We start from the raw sequence: 17,851 nt of genomic DNA, 5'->3' as shown, positions 1-17,851 counted from the left end.
TATTTTATTTTATTTTATTTTTATTAATAGAAACTATTATGTAGGCAGGCTGTTCCTATTTTGTGTTAAAGTTTTTTCCTGTCTACTCCATTTTTATTTATTTACTGTTCAATTTTTTTCTTTTTCATTGCATTACCACCACTCTGTCAACGATATTACTTATTGTATGTTTATGCTTCAGTCTAGACGTGTTACATCTCTTCCAATGTTGTTTGCAAACATTGTAACTACTTTGGTAACAATACTCAGTAATTGTCTGAAGATGGCCTCGTAAGCCGAAACCCGGTTAACAAAATTAAAAGTAGTATTGTAGAACAAAAGGAAACTGGTGCTTCTCACTTATTATAATTTTGTTCTACCAAGAACCGATGGAAGATTCTGGTAACATAAGAACAGTTGATTAAATGAATCAAGAACGGAAAGAAATGTAAATGCATCAACGTTTCATCACATTACTGACATTAAGTAACTGCAAACAGCGCACTCCCCTACTCTCTCTCTCTCTCTCTTTATCCCTCATACACACACACACACACACACACACACACACACACACACACACACACACACAGGCGCCAGCTCGCGCCCTATGAAGCAAGAAGTCTGTGTTATTTTGTACTTTGCACCACTCACTGCTCAAAGGAGCACGCTTAGGCAGGAAGATAACAGCCACATCATTGATTGATTTCCCAAACGCGTTGAATTCTGGATGTGCCCTGGCCCAGATGGCTTCCGCGGTCCAGATGGTGGTATCATCGTTCTCCGTCATGTGGATGCCTCCCAGGCGTATATGGTACTTCTTGAAGCTGCAACAGTAAATGTAGTATCAGCAGTTTTTAAGCAGAGACTGGCGGTAGAACTAATTGCTACATATGGTTGATTGAAAATCAATACATGAGACATTCAGATGCAGCAGACCAGTCTATAAGTCGCTGCTCAGCTGTAATAGGTGTATGTTTGAAATGTCTACAGATATATGCAGAAACACTTTTAGAGAGTGTGACAAACAGAAGCGCAATTCATTTACCAATAAATTCACAATACTGTAGTTTTGTCGAACGCATAGGAAACGTAAAAAAAGCTCTCGCACTTCATCGTAACCATGTGATAACTGTCCGTGATGTGTTGGCAAATGTGCCAACGCCTTGTAGATAGAGGCGGCCTAAATGCGCGCTATCTAACGCAGACGGGCGTGAATTCTGGAACAGGATAAGTAGTGAATTCTAACAAGAAAAGTATGCAGCTCCTCGAATACTTATCTTTTATTCTTTGATGTGAATTACAGCATTCTTGATGAGACATTTCATACGATAACTATCAAACTATGTAAGGCTAATGGCGCCTTGCTAGGTCGTAGCCATGGACTTAGCTGAAGGCTATTCTAACTGTCTCTCGGCAAATGAGAGAAGGCTTCGTCAGTGTAGTCGCTAGCAAAGTCGTCGTACAACTGGGGCGAGTGCTATTCCGTATCTCTAGACCTGCCTTGTGGTGGCGCTCGGTCTGCGATCACACAGTGGCGACACGCGGGTCCGACATGTACTAAATGGACCGCGGCCGATTTAAACTACCACCTAGCAAGTGTGGTGTCTGGTGGTGACACCACATTCCTCCCCCGCAAATCGGCGAACGGTCGTGAGATAAGGCTTCCGCCCGCCGTGGGGAGGACCCCATGTTGACGTATGCGATGAGGTGGGGAGCCTAACAACAGGCGAGGCTGTGCCACCCGCACCCGGCCATTCGGTCCGAGGGGAGCTAGGAAACGCCTGAAAACCTAGTCCAGGGTGCACGTCAACATGCGGTGTATGCGCCCGTAATGAGACAGGGGGGGCCGAAGGGTCGACCTCCATTGCGTCGGGGTACCCGACGCGCGACGACGTCATGTGGTCCGGAGCCGGCAAGAGTTCCATGGCGGAGGACAGCTGGTCACGGGAAGCGATCAGCGGCGCGTGACCCATGGAGGAGCTTGGCGGCTGCAGCGAAGCGTCCACTGCGGGCGGCGCCGGCGGGAGAACAGGCGGCGGCGGCGGCGGCGGCGGCGGCGCGTCGCCATGGGGCAGAATGGAAGGCATCGTCGGTAACACCTGGGGATGAGGCGAGCCAGTAGATGGGTCCCCAGGGCGCTGACCGGACGGCACCGTCGCTGAAAGCAGACGGGGAGCGGCAGAACCCGTGCGACGACAGAGGCGCAGCTGATTGAGATGAAACTGCAGCTCCGGTATCGAGCTGGAATGGTATGACCTTGCCATGAAAGTCCAAATCTACAAAAAGTTTATTGTCCTGCTGACGACAAGAGCGACTGTCTCGTGCAATTTGAACTGATACAGGCACAGCATCACTTGCTAATTGACGTGATTTCCGGCGACGTCGCCGCACACTTTTTGTGGGACGAACACCGTCACAGTTAGAGACAGTGGCACTGAACGAAGTGGAATTAACAACATGAATGTCCATGGGCGAAGGTCCACGAGCTTGAGTGTCCTTGGTTCGATTCCGGCGCGAAGCAAAGGGCCTGGAATGATTGTGATTGTCTGATCTGAGCTTTTTCTGGCAAACACTTTGAACATGTCCTTTCTTATTACAGAAAAAGCAAATAGCTTGGCGTGACGGGCAATGTTCACGCGAATGTCTAGTTGCACACCGCGGGCATGATTTCAGCACTGCATTTGCTCGCTTTCGCGGGACACGTGGTTGTGCGGACGTGCGCGAAGGCTGTTTGCAGTTCCTTGCAGCGCGCCCGGTTAATGCGACACACAGCTGGCGAAGTTCCAAATGATTCCTGAGCACAGTCAAGTGTGTCTTGTCTATCCAATATGTCTATCACTTGCTGAAGGGATGGATTAACTAGTTTCAAAATCTGTTCTCGTATGCGAACATCAGAAACGTTCTGTGCTATTGCATCACGCACCATAGTATCTGAATAAGGAAGGCCACAGTCACATTCAAACGCACAATCCCTAGTAAGGCCTTGCAAAGTTGCAACCCACTCCCGATTAGGTTGACCGGCCGTACGTTTTGTACGAAAGAACGTATACCGTTTTGCAACTCCATTAACTGTTTCTTTGAAATAGGCGTCCAATGCCGACAAAATTTCATCGTAGGACAGAGTCGCTACGTCGCGTCGGGAAAACAATTTCACTATCACACGATACGTTTGCACGCCGACACAAGACAATAAGTGAGGCTGCCGCTCGTTACCTTGAATTCTGTAGGCGGCGAGATGAAATCCAAACTGGCGTGACCACTCGGTCCAAGTCTCGTTCGCCGCGTCAAAATTGCGAAACTGCGGTGCAACTGCATGTTGTGGCTGCGGTAGCGGCGAAGCGGCGGCTGCCGCGTCGTGTTGCAGTGCACGTTGACCCTGGACGAGCTGTCCAAGGGCATCCAATAACGCCTGCGTCTGCTGATTCTGCAAGCGATAAAATTCGGACAGTACATCTGGAGATTGTGGCGAAGTCATGACACAAGTAAATGTAAGCAATTAGAAAGAACAAGACCCTTTCCGTTGCCTCGTCGCCAATGATGTGTTGGCAAATGTGCCAACACCTTGTAAATAGAGGCGGCCTAAATGCACGCTATCTAAGCAGACGGGCGTGAATTCTGGAACAGGATAAGTAGTGAATTCTAACAAGAAAAGTATGCAGCTCCTCGAATACTTATCTTTTATTCTTTGATGTGAATTACAGCATTCTTGATGAGACATTTCATACGATAACTATCAAACTATGTAAGGCTAATGGCGCCTTGCTAGGTCGTAGCCATGGACTTAGCTGAAGGCTATTCTAACTGTCTCTCGGCAAATGAGAGAAGGCTTCGTCAGTGTAGTCGCTAGCAAAGTCGTCGTACAACTGGGGCGAGTGCTAGTCCGTATCTCGAGACCTGCCTTGTGGTGGCGCTCGGTCTGCGATCACACAGTGGCGACACGCGGGTCCGACATTGAAACGTCCCCTTTGAACAATTTATATATGACTGTGCTTAAACTGACACACAATATTTTGTTAGCGCAACGCAATCTGACTTTCAAAATTCCCTACAAAAGAATGGCCCTGACTAACATTAAACTATACCTTTCACAAATCACTTACCTCACAAAAATCTTCGCTGCTCAAGCTACTGCAATACAGCGAGCGCCACTACTGCCAGCTAAATAAAAGATTCAAACTACTGAACGCACTAACTACTGATAGGGATAGTTAGCAAATGAAAGATATTAATAGAGAACGAACAATGTATTTACCTTGATATCATCATATATAAATATAGCAGTTCATGACAAATTTCAAAACTCCGCCATCTCTCTCCCCACATCCATCACTGCTGCCGGCTCACCTCCAACTGCGCAACGCTACGCGCTGTTCACATCCAGCTGCCGCTGCCCAACACTACAAAGGCAGACAACAATGCAAACTAGCCACAGACTGCACACAGCACAGCCAGTGATTTTCATACAGAGGTGGCGTTACCACTAAAAAAACCTAAAATATTTTGTTAGCGCAACGCAATCTGACTTTCAAAATTCCCTACAAAAGAATGGCCCTGACTAACATTAAACTATACCTTTCACAAATCACTTACCTCACAAAAATCTTCGCTGCTCAAGCTACTGCAATACAGCGAGCGCCACTACTGCCAGCTAAATAAAAGATTCAAACTACTGAACGCACTAACTACTGATAGGGATAGTTAGCAAATGAAAGATATTAATAGAGAACGAACAATGTATTTACCTTGATATCATCATATATAAATATAGCAGTTCATGACAAATTTCAAAACTCCGCCATCTCTCTCCCCACATCCATCACTGCTGCCGGCTCACCTCCAACTGCGCAACGCTACGCGCTGTTCACATCCAGCTGCCGCTGCCCAACACTACAATGGCAGACAACAATGCAAACTAGCCACAGACTGCACACAGCACAGCCAGTGATTTTCATACAGAGGTGGCGTTACCACTAAAAAAACCTAAACAGCCTACTTACAACATGTACTAAATGGACCGCGGCCGATTTAAGCTACCACCTAGCAAGTGTGGCGTCTGGCGGTGACACCACAGTCCGAAACCACTGATAAGAGAGAAATCCAAATATGGTAGCAAAATGAGTGCAGCGCATGGTAAACTGATCTGAGATTGCAGCGAAGTGTCTTGGCCGTGGCTAGCATCGTGCTCAGATAGCGACGTGCCCTGCCCATCATAGAGCACACGGCTTTTGCATGCAGCAGTCTAGGTGGAGAGACAGGGCAACCCAGTGTGGGCACCAGCCGACTGCAATGACTGTGGTGGCCAGCTTGTTAATTTTGTCATCGCTGCCCGCAGGAAATACGAATGTGTGCAGATGACTTACTTCGGTTGGTGTTGTTGACGTGGCAGAATACTGAAGTAAAGCCTGAAAGTCTATCAGCAAGGGACCAGTGTTCTAGCACTTAGCAGCGAAACCCTTGGTTGTTTTCATGGGCGTGGTTGATAATATTGTGGTTTATGCCTTTGGAATGCTATTTCGCGGTGCTGGAGACTCCAGAGGAAAAAACTGGAATGAAGCCATAGGACATTTGGGCGATAAACAGTTATGCAAGGGACTACATATGTCGGCCTGAAGGGTAACCTGTATTTCATCAGAAACGCTACACTAAAAGACGAACCAAATTCCATGAAATGCAGTAATAGGTGAAGGTACCCAAGACTTACGACTGGCGAAGGAAAAGGAGTTCTATGAATCACAGAGTTACTGGGACTCATTAAGTAAAGAAAATAACCCTAAAACGCATCAGTAACAGATTTTATTTTCTGCAGGCTCCAAGAGTGTACCGTAAAATGGCTTCACTGGGTTCGTAGGGAGTAGATCTAAGGTTTTGGTTCTTCAGTGTGTCTGCCGGCCGGGGTGGTCGAGCGGTTCCAGGCGGTATAGTCTGGAAGCGCGTGACCACTACGGTCGCAGGTTCGAATCCTGCCTCGGGCATGCATGTGTGTGTGATGTCCTTAGGTTAGTTAGGTTTAAGTAGTTCTAAGTTCTATCATTGGGGGAAGTGGCAACAAAACGACTATTCACGTTGGTGTCTAGAATATATGAGTTTGGCGACATACCATCTGACTTTCGGAAAAGCATCATCCACACAATTCCGAAGACGGCAAGAGCTGACAAGTGCGAGAATTATCGCACAATCAGCATAACAGCTCATGCATCGAAGCTGCTTACAAGAATAATATACAGAAGAATGGAAAAGAAAATTGAGAATGCGCTAGGTGACGATCAGTTTTTTTATTGTAAAGGGACGAGAGAGGCAATTCTGACGTTACGGCTAATAATGGAAGCAAGGCTAAAGAAAAATCAAGACACTTTCATAGGATTTGTCGACCTGGAAAAAGCGTTCGACAATATAAAATGGTGCAAGCTGTTCGAGATTCTGAAAAAAGTAGGGGTACGCTATAGGGAGAGACGGGTCATATACAATATGTACAACAACCAAGAGGGAATAACAAGAGTGGACGATCAAGAACGAAGTGCTCGTATTAAGAAGGGTGTAAGACAAGGCTGTAGCCTTTCGCCCCTACTCTTCAATCTGTACATCGAGGAAGCAATGATGGATATAAAAGAAAGGTTCAGGAGTGGAATTAAAATACAAGGTGAAAGGATATCAATGATACGATTCGCTAATGACATTGCTATCCTGAGTGAAAGTGAAGAAGAATTAAATGATCTGCTGAACGGAATGAACAGTCTAATGAGTACACAGTATGGTTTGAGAGTAAATCGGAGAAAGACGAAGGTAATGAGAAGTAGTAGAAAAGAGAACAGCGAGAAACTTAACATCAGGATTGATGGTCACGAAGTCAATGAAGTTAAGGAATTCTGCTACGTAGGCAGTAAAATAACCAATGACGGACGGAGCAAGGACATCAAAAGCAGACTCGCTATGGCAAAAAAGGCATTTCTGGCCAAGAGAAGTCTACTAATATCAAAAACAGGAAGAAATTTCTGAGGATGTACAGCATTGTATGGTAGTGAAACATGGACTGTGGAAAAACCGGAACAGAAGAGAATCGAAGCATTTGAGATGTGGTGCTATAGACGAGTGTTGAAAATTAGGTGGACTGATAGGGTAAGGAATGAGGAGGTTCTACGCAGAATCGGAGAGGAAAGGAATATGTGGAAAACACTGATAAGGAGAAGGGACAGGATGATAGGACATCTGCTAAGACATGAGGGAATGACTTCCATGGTACTAGAGGGAGCTGTAGAGGGCAAAAGCTGTAGAGGAAGTCAGAGATTGGAATACGTCAAGCAAATAATTGAGGACGTAGGTTGCAAGTGCTACTCTGAGATGAAGAGGTTAGCACAGGAAAGGAATTCGGGGCGGGCCGCATCAAACCAGTCAGTAGACTGATGACCAAAAAAAAAAAAAAAAGTTCTAGGGGACTGATGACCACAGCAGTTAAGTCCCATAGTGCTCAGATCCATTTGAACCATCAGTTTGTCTGCGTGACAACATTTCGTTGAAATTATTTTCCTCTGCTTCCTCTGTTTCTGCACATTCAAATGCCTCCTTATACCGCAAATCTATAAATCTATAAGAATAAGATCAATATTGAAACCAGGTGGTAGTGAAGGAGAGGCAGGATTCGGTTACGATTGTGGACGGGGCCATAATCAGTTACTATTGGTTGCCGTTTACAGTTACACACATTTATTTTTAAAACAGTAATTCCAGACTCAACAATAAATAAAAAAATACCACACATTATTAATGAAGAAATAAACAACAGTGTAAATAATAATGTTTTCAGTGCATTACAATTTAGCAAATCACCATAAAATACGGATACAGATTATGTTTAAAAAGAACAAGCCACCGTGATCATGGCTGAAGGCCTTACACGCCAAGAATGGCAATAAATTAAGAATGTTTTAGAACTCGCTGCAATTACAACTTACAGATACTGAAATATTAAAAAGTAAGTGGCCACAAACACAGCAGAAGGTATCAGACACCAGGAATGGCAGTAAATAAGGTTTTAAGGCTTACTGCTAAAATACAAATCTCCAATTTTTTTTAAGCAAATGACCACAGTCACAGCTGAAGGCCTTATACGCCAGGAATGGCAATTATATAAAAAATTTAGAAACCTGCTGTAAAACAGCAAATACAAGCAAAGGTTAATAAAAGAAACAAGCAACTGACCACCAAACGGGTGAAATAAGATGATGGTAACCTTGTAAAACAACCCTTACACTGCTAGATTTATTCCAGAAGGCGACCAGAACTATTAACTAGACATACATAACCTTTAATATAGTGTTGCGGCCACATGTAGTAAGCATTGCTTCACGCAGTGGAGAATGGCCAAACAGAGGCAGCTGGCGACCGAGACGTTGCGAAGTAAGTGCAGCACAGGTAGCCTTGCTGACAGTAGCAGTCTACCAACAAACTGACGCAAGGACGCACACTGACCGAGCACCGAGCGAAGCCTGGAGAGTGCTGAGTAAGGAGAAGTGAGGCCGGCACGCTCTGTTACGCTGCAATATACTGCACGAGTAATAACAAAAAGCTACCACCGAGGGTAAGAAACGTCCTCCTGCCCGATATAAATAGTGCAGCGCAGGCAGCAACGGACAGAAGTCATTAGGAAGCAGTTGGGATCTGAGGACGGATGTGGTCCCTGTCCGAATGTTCAATCTTCGTAGATGACGATTCCGGAAGTCTGTTCCAGCTCACAGGAGTCATCCGTTCGCCGCCAGATGTCTACTTCAGCTCTGGAGGTCGGCCCGAGTTCGGTCGGCACCGCGGCTGACTGACTACAGCGAGAACTTCCAGCAGAACCGGCCGCAGCGCAGTCTCGGCCACAGGCGCCGCCGGGGACTGACGCCCGGACTCCACGGCAACCCGGCCCCACGGCGCGTCGTCCGTCCGTCATTTGAGCTCACGGACACCGCGACTGACGGCTTCCCAGCCGCCGGTGCAGCAGGCGGCGGCAGCTGACCTCTCAACCACAGGGCATCCTGGCTTCAGCGGAGCACTGCTGGCCTGAGTGCGAGCAGCAGCGCGAATTGCGCACATTGTTGGAGAATCTACACAGCAGCAGCAGCAGGGCTGGGCAGCGACGATGAGGGAAAAATTGTAAAGAAAGTTCAATAAATTATTGTAAAATTCCACGCCGTCTCAGTCTTTGCCACAGCCACTGTGTATGCTGTTAACAAGTACTTTTTTTTTTTTTTTTTTTTTTTTTTTTTTTTTTTTTTTTTTTTTTTTTTTTTTTTTTTTTCACTGCTGCTACTCTTGTAATAACCCGCCATCTTTATACATAAGACGGGTCCTTTCTAGCTAATGGGCAGGTCTCTTAGCCGACACACAGAGCGCTACAACCATACTTGTGTGTCGTTGCCCGTGCCCCACCAACGTGGAGGTGGACCACTATGCCCTCATTCTAAGTATAGATTGCAGCTATAAATACTTATTACAAAATAAATATACATAGATTTAAATTATAATTCTAAAGTTTAAGTTAAATAAGTTAAGATATTATACAAGATTAAGTAATGGTTAAAGATTATGTCTTAAACATGCTGGAGTATATTGATAAAATTTTGTTTAAATTAACTATACATACAGTTATTGTTCATTTATCTAGAATGCATACTTTCAATTGAAACAGTCTTAATTTGGTGTTCATATTAATTTGCATCTATAAGACCAATAAAACTTTACCAATTTAAAAGGAATATAAAACTTAGGATTAACGATTTCATGTGTAGCTCGCTGTTTTACATGCATTTAACACATTTATAACGTTACCTTTCTAGGATGTGATTACATAAAGCTTGCCATGGACGTAAATATTTACATTAAAATTGTTGTTAGTCACTAGCTTAAATTTCTCAAAAACAATTTAAAAGCTTAAAAATATTACTACTACGTCAATTCATAAAACTTACAATTAGTCAGTCTTAAAACTTGCATTTAGTACATCAAATCTGTAGTCTCTATTTGTGCCAAGAGAGCATTACAACTTTACAATTCTTAATATGCCCATCGTGTTAGCTCTCTTCAGTGCTATCTCCCTCTGTTTCTTCGCTGTCACTGTCGTCCTGGAGTATCTGTCGTTGCTGTGGCCGGATCTGCGCAGCTTGGAGTTGTCTGTCTCTTCTGTACTCCTCCTTAAGGGCCCTCGAGACTCTATCTGCCATCTCACTAATTAGCTTCCATTTATCAGGGTCCCGCAGCGCTTGCTTCACATCATCTTGTAGTAGTTGTAATGCCTCACCAGGTTCATGTCTATTGCACTGGAGAACAACATGCTCTGGTGTGCCCACGTTTCCGCATATGCAATTGGCAGCTCTGTCATGATGTATACGATTAAAATACGTTGGGTACGGTCCGTGACCCGTAAGGAAATGCATCATGCCTACGCCTGGGTCAGCATGTCTCATTTTCAGGCGCTCTTCAATATCAGGAAAAAATTCATATACGCGCCTGCTCTTTTCACTGGTGTCCCACTGCCTTTGCCACTCCATCAGTCTCCATCGCTTTAAGTCATATCTGGTTCGGACATCCTCGTCCGTTATCTCCTGAACTTTATGATTCTGTCCTCGTCTCAACCAGTATGCTGCTGCTCTGTACCTTATTGTTATGTCTATAGGATACGTCCCAAGCACTACACATAGGGCTTCAGTAGATGTTGTTCCAAAAGCGCCAGACAGCCGCAGGAGTACATTCCTCTGACCACTTCTGGCGGCAGTCACATATGTCGATAGACGTAATCTGTGTGCCCATGTGCTACAGGCAAAACTCACTATCGACTCGTATATTGCATAATAATATGTCTTAATCATGCTTAGTGGCATCCTATACTCTGCGGTATTTATTCTGGCGAGTTTATGTAGAATAGCTACCGCCTTGTCGGTTGTGAGCTTTATATGCTGCATAAATGATAATCTTTCGTCTAGCTGGACTCCAAGGTATCTAGTCACCTTCTTCCTGGCAATGTTATTATTACCCAATCTTATCATTGGATTCCGCTGTAAGTTTCCCTTCATCAACATATATAACGTCTTTGCTGGGGCTATTGTTAGCTTATATTTCTGGCACCAATTGTTCATTTCAAGCAAGGTGTCATTTGCCTTTGTTTCCAATTCAGCTCTTGAGTTCGCCGTGACTAAAACTGTTAGATCGTCAGCATAGCCCACGATCCCTTCTGTATTAACACTTTCTTCCATGAGACTGAGAAGTGGCTCAATTGTGATATCCCAGAATAGGGGCCCTAGGATAGATCCTTGTGGGCATCCTTTTGTTATCTTTTTGACTACCTTCCTATTACCTTCTTCCCATTGGACGACCCTATCTCGGCAGTAATCTTTGAAGCTGTAGTACAGGGTTCCTGGGAGCTGCAGCTCTCTTAGCCGCAAGAACAATCCAGGCCACCACATGTTGTCAAATGCTCCTTGTATATCTATCAATATTGCTACTGCGTATTTCCTGTCAGTATCATTAATAATTCGAAGCACTTGATTGATGGCGTCATCTATTGACTTATTCTTGCGAAAACCATACTGATGCTCACTAAGCCCCTGAAGTTCTCTGTGGGCCTGCAGACGATCACATAAAAGTCTTTCTTGAACTTTCGCCAAGGTGTTTAATAAACATATGGGCCTGTATGACCTCGGATTTGTAGGGTCTTTATCGGCTGCCTTTTTTATTATCACCGTATTTGCTGTTTTCCAGGAAGCCGGTATTTTCCCTTCTGATAATGCATCGTTTAGAACCTTTGTCAGGAAAGGAGTTATCTGTACTGCTACTTGGTGTAATGTCTCCGGATATATACCGTCCGGGCCCGGTGCTTTCCGACTTTTCATACTGAGAATTGCCCTTTGTACTTCTTCATTCGCGAAAGGGGGAGTTACTGCTTCTGTCAGATAGACATCATTAAAACGTCGTCGCATATTCGCGTGTTCTGGGTTATCTGACGTCAAGTCATCGTCTGGCAAAAGTTTAAAAAGCAGATATTCCGCAGTACTCCTCCATCCTCTCGTCATGTTCCCATTTCCTTGTTTCAGTGTTGACAGTATGGTGGGCGATTTAATCTTCTCCGTCAATAGCTTATATGGCGTGCCCCAAATATTTTCAGCTAGTTGCGTTTTGACATAATTGTCCCAATGCTGTTTCCTTCCGGCGATTAATTTTTCTTTATATTTTGCCTTCGCATCACGATAGTCAGCCAGTCTAATTTCTTTATCTTGTGCGGTTATCGCCTTTTGATAAAATTTGCGTTTCTTCCTACTATCTTTTCGAAGTAGGGATAATTCATTTGTCCATGGCGTTCGTGTTTTGGGCCTGCAGTTGTGCTTTGGAATGCTTTCTTCCTGTGCCCTCACTAACAGTTGCGTGAGGACGTGGATTCTGTAGTCCACACTACCACGTTCTGAAGCAAGATCAGCTGATTCTACTATCTGTCTCAGTTTAGGCCAGTTTGCTCTCTTCAGATTGAACTGCTTTCCTTCTCGATTACTTGTCTCTAGAGTGCCATGTAACTCTATCACTATCCCATTATGGTCACTATGTACAAGCCCTGGTCGCACTTCCCACCTATGGCAGTGTGGTAAGGCTTTGTCGTTTACTATGGTTATGTCTATCTCGCTCTGTGACCTACCATTGTCGAACGTTGGTGGTTCTCCCTCTTTGTTTAGAACGTATAGGTTGTGCTCAGCGAGGATTTCATTGATGATTCTTCCTCTATCATCTGTAGTGTTTGCATGCCAAACGGTTGACTTTGCGTTAATATCAGCTGCGATGAGCAGTTTTCCTCCCCTTGCATATTCGGCCACCATCTTAATCCAATCTGCATATGGTTCTATGTCATGGGAATATTGGGCGTACAAGGATGCTATTATCCACGTATCGTTTCCTCTTTTCAGTTCTACTGTTGTTGCATGAGTATTACTTAACTGGGTAATTTTAGTAATAGTTATATCTACTGGTTTTACAACCAATGCTGCCATCGGTGGTGTATCTCCTGTTATCACTCTACTATTACTTGGGATACATATCAGTTTGCCATTTCTTGAATACGGTTCCTGCAAACATGCTATATCAATTCGTGTCTCCTCCATTGCCTTAGGAAGCTCGTTACTCACAGTGATGCTATTCTTCATATTTAACTGTAATATCCTCAATTTATTTACATTTCCTTCTCTATTCATATTGGATTTTAGCAATCAATCTGTCATGCAGCATCTTGTATGTTGGGCAGTCTGAGCTTCCTCCTTTGTTACATACTTTGTTTCTTCTTTTACATGGAATGCATCCTATTGGAGGTTCCCTTGACAGGCAGTCAGCTTTTTTATGTCCCTTCTCCCCACACTTGGCGCAGGTTATTTGTTCATCATCACAGTACTTAGTTGTGTGGCCTAGCCCACAGCATTTAAAACATTTACTTATTGCATCGTAGTCCTCAATATACAGTGCCAAAAAATTTATAAAAACTCGTTCTTGATTCAAAAGAATTGTTCTTATCTTTGGTGTAACTTCCAACACTATGCTAGTTGTGCTCCTCCCCTTCTGCCCTGCTTTAAATTTGATCTTCACCCCTTCAGAAAATTCTTCTTCGCTAATATTTCCTTCCATGTTTAGTTTATAAAGCTGTAATAAAAATTCATTCTCCATAACTGTAGTTGGGACCCCATGACATATAAGTAATGGTCTTCGTTTTTTAGTTTCTTCACACCTAATATGTTGTATCGTTTCTGCCTTTGCCTGTAACTTTTTACAGTCTTCTTCGGATGCCGTTTCAACTATCACCACTGTCGGTGTGGTTCTTATAGCCATAATTTTCAATTTTTCTTGTTGAGGATCTATTTCTCTCGTCAATACGTCCCGAACATCTTTGGTGTTTTGATTGTTTGTAGGTCTGAAAAATAGTGTTGTAGCCTGCTTTTCCTTGGCTTTTTCCATCTTCGCAACCGATTTACGTTGTTTTGGGTTACCTACTGCAACCACAGATGCGAAAGTCTGTGTCGTTTTTATCCCAACGCCTTGAAGGTGGCTGTTTTCCTCTCGTGCTTTCCGCAATTCATCCTCTAGATTTTGTATTTTCTGTTTTGCATCTGGTATCGTTTCACGCAGCAACTCATCCACCTGTTGTCTCAACCTGTCATTTTCCTCTTTTAACATATCTATTTGGCCTTCGAGCCTCGCCTGTTGGAGGGCCTCAGTGGACTGCGAATCCTGTAGTGCTCTAGTTGTAGTGAGCACCTCTACTTGTTGTCGAAGTCGGGTGTTTTCTGTATTTAACACATCTATCTCTCCTTCTAGTCTCGATTGTGTCAGTACTAATGCCCAAATTCTATTTCTCACGAGTTGGGAGACATTGGTGGAAACCTTCTTACTTTTCAATTCGGCCGCAAAATCACTAAGTATTTCTTCTACTGCGGTAATTTTCTCGGCGTTTGATGCACTTTTCGGTGTATCAAAAGTTGCCATTTTGTTTCCATGTGCTTCTTCACTCTTTTTCGATCTATATGATGGTGTACCTTGCTTTTTCACATCTTGTCCGTGTAGGGTACCACTCCGTTGGTGCCTCTTTACGTCCACTGTCCCGTAGATCTGTGCACGTTCAGTACGCGCGCCTAGTTCGGTTTCTCCCGCGTAAATTACCTTGTGTCCAGTAGTGACACGTTGCGAATTGTTATCAGTACGTCTTCAATTAAAATACTCTCCCTCCATGCCGGTTTGGTCAATCAATAAAATCAATAAAATAATTCTGCCAAGATGACGTTGTTATGATTCCAGCAAATCAAATTGCACACTAGAAACCGACCAGTTTCGCGCCGATATGAAAACAGTCCCCTTTTAACGGATAATAGAAGGGGAACCGCCGATCATGGGGCTTCCCTCCGTAATGACGTAGAGGAGCCACAGCAAATCACCAACAGGTGGTGAGATAACCTGTCGGAACTGTTACCGCCAAAATGACGTCACTACGTAAGCAGCAATGGCAGACCAATTTATCGCGCCAAAACTAAAATACGTTGGAATATATAGTTTCTAACATCATTCTACTCAATTCAGTCTCATTATCCACACATAGAATACTTTTCAAGCACTAAAGGAAATAGTAGAGCATATTTCCTAATTTAAGTTCCGAAGACACTAATTGAGAGAAATATTCATTGACTTATAGGCAATCAGGACTCATTAACAGCCTATATTAAAGAAAGATCTTCTATGCCTTATTTTGCACACTTATAATCTCAAATTTTATGCACAGTACAGTACCTTAGAACAGCAATCACTGATATCACTTTCATAACAAAACTCGAAGAAAACACCACAAAAACACGATCAAAGCGAGGAGCACTTCAGCAGCACGTCTTCATGGCGGCCATGACACAGCGGGTATGAATAGGGACAGCGGGAATGTCGCATATGTATAGGGACAGCGGGAATGTACTGCAGAAGTCGTAACAAGTGGCCTTCTGTCGTAACAATAGGCATTACAAGGTATGGTAAAAAATAATACAATAACAAAACACAAGGGCCAGTCACAGATGGTGCTCCAGGAATCCACCTCTGAGAAGGTCCGGCAACAAACACTTTCGCGAGTGATGAGATAGGCAGCCAAAAGTTGCATTCACTTCACAAGATGGTAACTCAGTCTGACGAATGACTAATGATAATTTTGCTAAAGCTACCTGACGTCTAATAAACCAAATGCAAGAATGGAACAACACGCCAAAGATGGATGGCTCTATGGGACTTAACAGCTATGGTCGTCAGTCCCCTAGAACTTAGAACTACTTAAACCTAACTAACCTAAGGACAGCACACAACACCCAGCCATCACGAGGCAGAGAAAATCCCTGACCCCGCCGGGAATCGAACACGGGAACCCGGGCGTGGGAAGCGAGAACGCTACCGCACGACCACGAGATGCGGGCCAAAAGCTGGAACCAGTGGACTGCACTACGCCCCCAGAATAGTGTGCTTAGAACGCCTGGAACGAGAAAGGAATCACTACCAGTGGAGTAGAAGAATCACAAATGGCCTACAGTCAAGAAAGCTGTCAAAACTACACGCCTTACCACACAGCAGCGGCAAGGCGAGGAAACGTACACTGCCGTTACATACACCAACCCCCAGGGAAGGTAACTGGGGTGTTAGTGGCCACCAGGCAGGAAAAATACTGCTGGTTGAACTTAACAAACTGTAAGAAGCTGAACGCAGTAAGTAGTCATAAGAAGTAAGCAGTAAGTAGTAATAAGAAATCGAGGAAAGCTAATCAGATCCGCTTTCCCCAAACACTCCACTCACTGCTCTTCGCCTCGGTGAAACTACGAGCAGCAACACAAACCCGAGTCACTGGAGAATCGCGAGATGTCACAATGGTGGAGGTTTCTCTACTTGGATTGAAATGAACTCATCTTAAAGCCTGCAGGATCTGGTTTACGACGAGGTCGTGCACCCTCGTGACCACAGCCCTTCCATCCGGCAGTAGATGGGCACCGCCAGCGGTCCTAGCGAGTTCTTGCACTGCACGGACCTGGCTCCTCCTGAGTCCCCAACTGAACTGGCCCATTCACACGCTCTGTAAAAACAACGACGTCGCCCCACAGATAGGCCAACAGTTACTACATATCGATAATCGCCACTGCTGCCACTAGCGGACAGATAACGCTTGCAAAACCGAGTGGCGCCAGTCAACATACGAAGACAAACAACCGCAACCATGCCAACTAAATGATACCGTCTGGCCTGCAACAGGGACGGAAACCTACAAACAGCACCAACGCGAGCCACAGCACGGCTCAAATATGACATGAATTCGATAGATGCTCATTATCGATTTGTTGACATGCCAAACTTGATTAGCCATACATGTGATGAGATGAGACTATAAGTTAGAATTCAATTGATGTTTCGCACCTCAGTCAATTAATATTATATGTGTCATAAGATTTTGATTTACGAGAGGCGTTCAGAAAGTAAGCTCCGATCGGTCGCGAAATGGAAACGACTATGAAAATCCGATAAAGCTTTGCACAGATGTGTTGGGTAGTGTCTCTAGTTTAACCCCAGTTAGCATCACGTCGCTCTTCTCATTTCTGAGCTCGCAGTGAGTGCGTAAAGATGTCTAGAAAATAGTGTCTGCCGCCAAGTACGAGGGCCTGGTGAGAAATTTCGCCTGAAGCTATGCAGCTAACATTACATAACTGTCGTGCTGTTTCTTCTTCAAGACAATTCTCAGCCGCATTCTGCAGGGGCAATGAAGATGCTCCTGCATCGTTTTCAAATGGAAATGTGAGATTACCCACAATACAGTCCGCAATTGTCTCCCCCTGAGTTTCATCTCTGGTCACATGAACCGCTGTCTTTGAAGACAACATTTTGACACAGACAACGAAGTGTAGGCCAGCGTGGAGAATTGGCGGAAAGCACTGGCGGCTGCCTTCTATGATGAGGCTATTGAAAAGTTGGTACAACGCTATGACAAAAGTCTAAGTCAGAACGGCGACTACGTAGAGAAGTAGCTGAAACGTGTAGCTAATTGTTACAAGTAAAACATTTCTGATGTTCACTGTGGTTTCAATTTGGCAATCAATCGGAGCTTACTTTCTGAACAGGCCTCGTATTTAGAATTGTGACTTATATAGATGGGAATATTGAATTTAATTGATGAAAGGAGAAATATAAAAATTCAGCAAATGAAGCAGGAAAAAAGGAATACAAACGTCTCAGAAATGAGCTCGACAGGAAGTGAAAAATGGCTAAGCGGGAGTGGCTAGACGACAAATTTAAGGATGTAGAAGCATACATCACTAGGGGTAAGATAGATGTCACCTACAGGAGAATTAAAGAGACCTTTGGA

At 44.3% G+C, this 17,851-nt stretch overlaps 1 protein-coding gene across 1 annotated transcript in view; it reads right to left on the bottom strand.

The window, feature by feature from the left end:
- Positions 1–17,851, bottom strand: part of LOC126426560 (collagenase-like) — a 137,831-nt gene that overhangs the window by 60,317 nt on the left and 59,663 nt on the right. Inside the window, exon 3 of the mRNA XM_050088459.1 lies at positions 634–806. Within this exon, the coding sequence (XP_049944416.1) occupies positions 634–806 (173 nt within the window). The remainder of the gene's footprint in view (positions 1–633; positions 807–17,851) is intronic.

This window comes from Schistocerca serialis, chromosome 11 (assembly GCF_023864345.2).
Source record: "Schistocerca serialis cubense isolate TAMUIC-IGC-003099 chromosome 11, iqSchSeri2.2, whole genome shotgun sequence".
Lineage (NCBI taxonomy): Eukaryota > Metazoa > Arthropoda > Insecta > Orthoptera > Acrididae > Schistocerca > Schistocerca serialis.
This window is presented reverse-complemented; position numbering and strand designations above follow the sequence as displayed.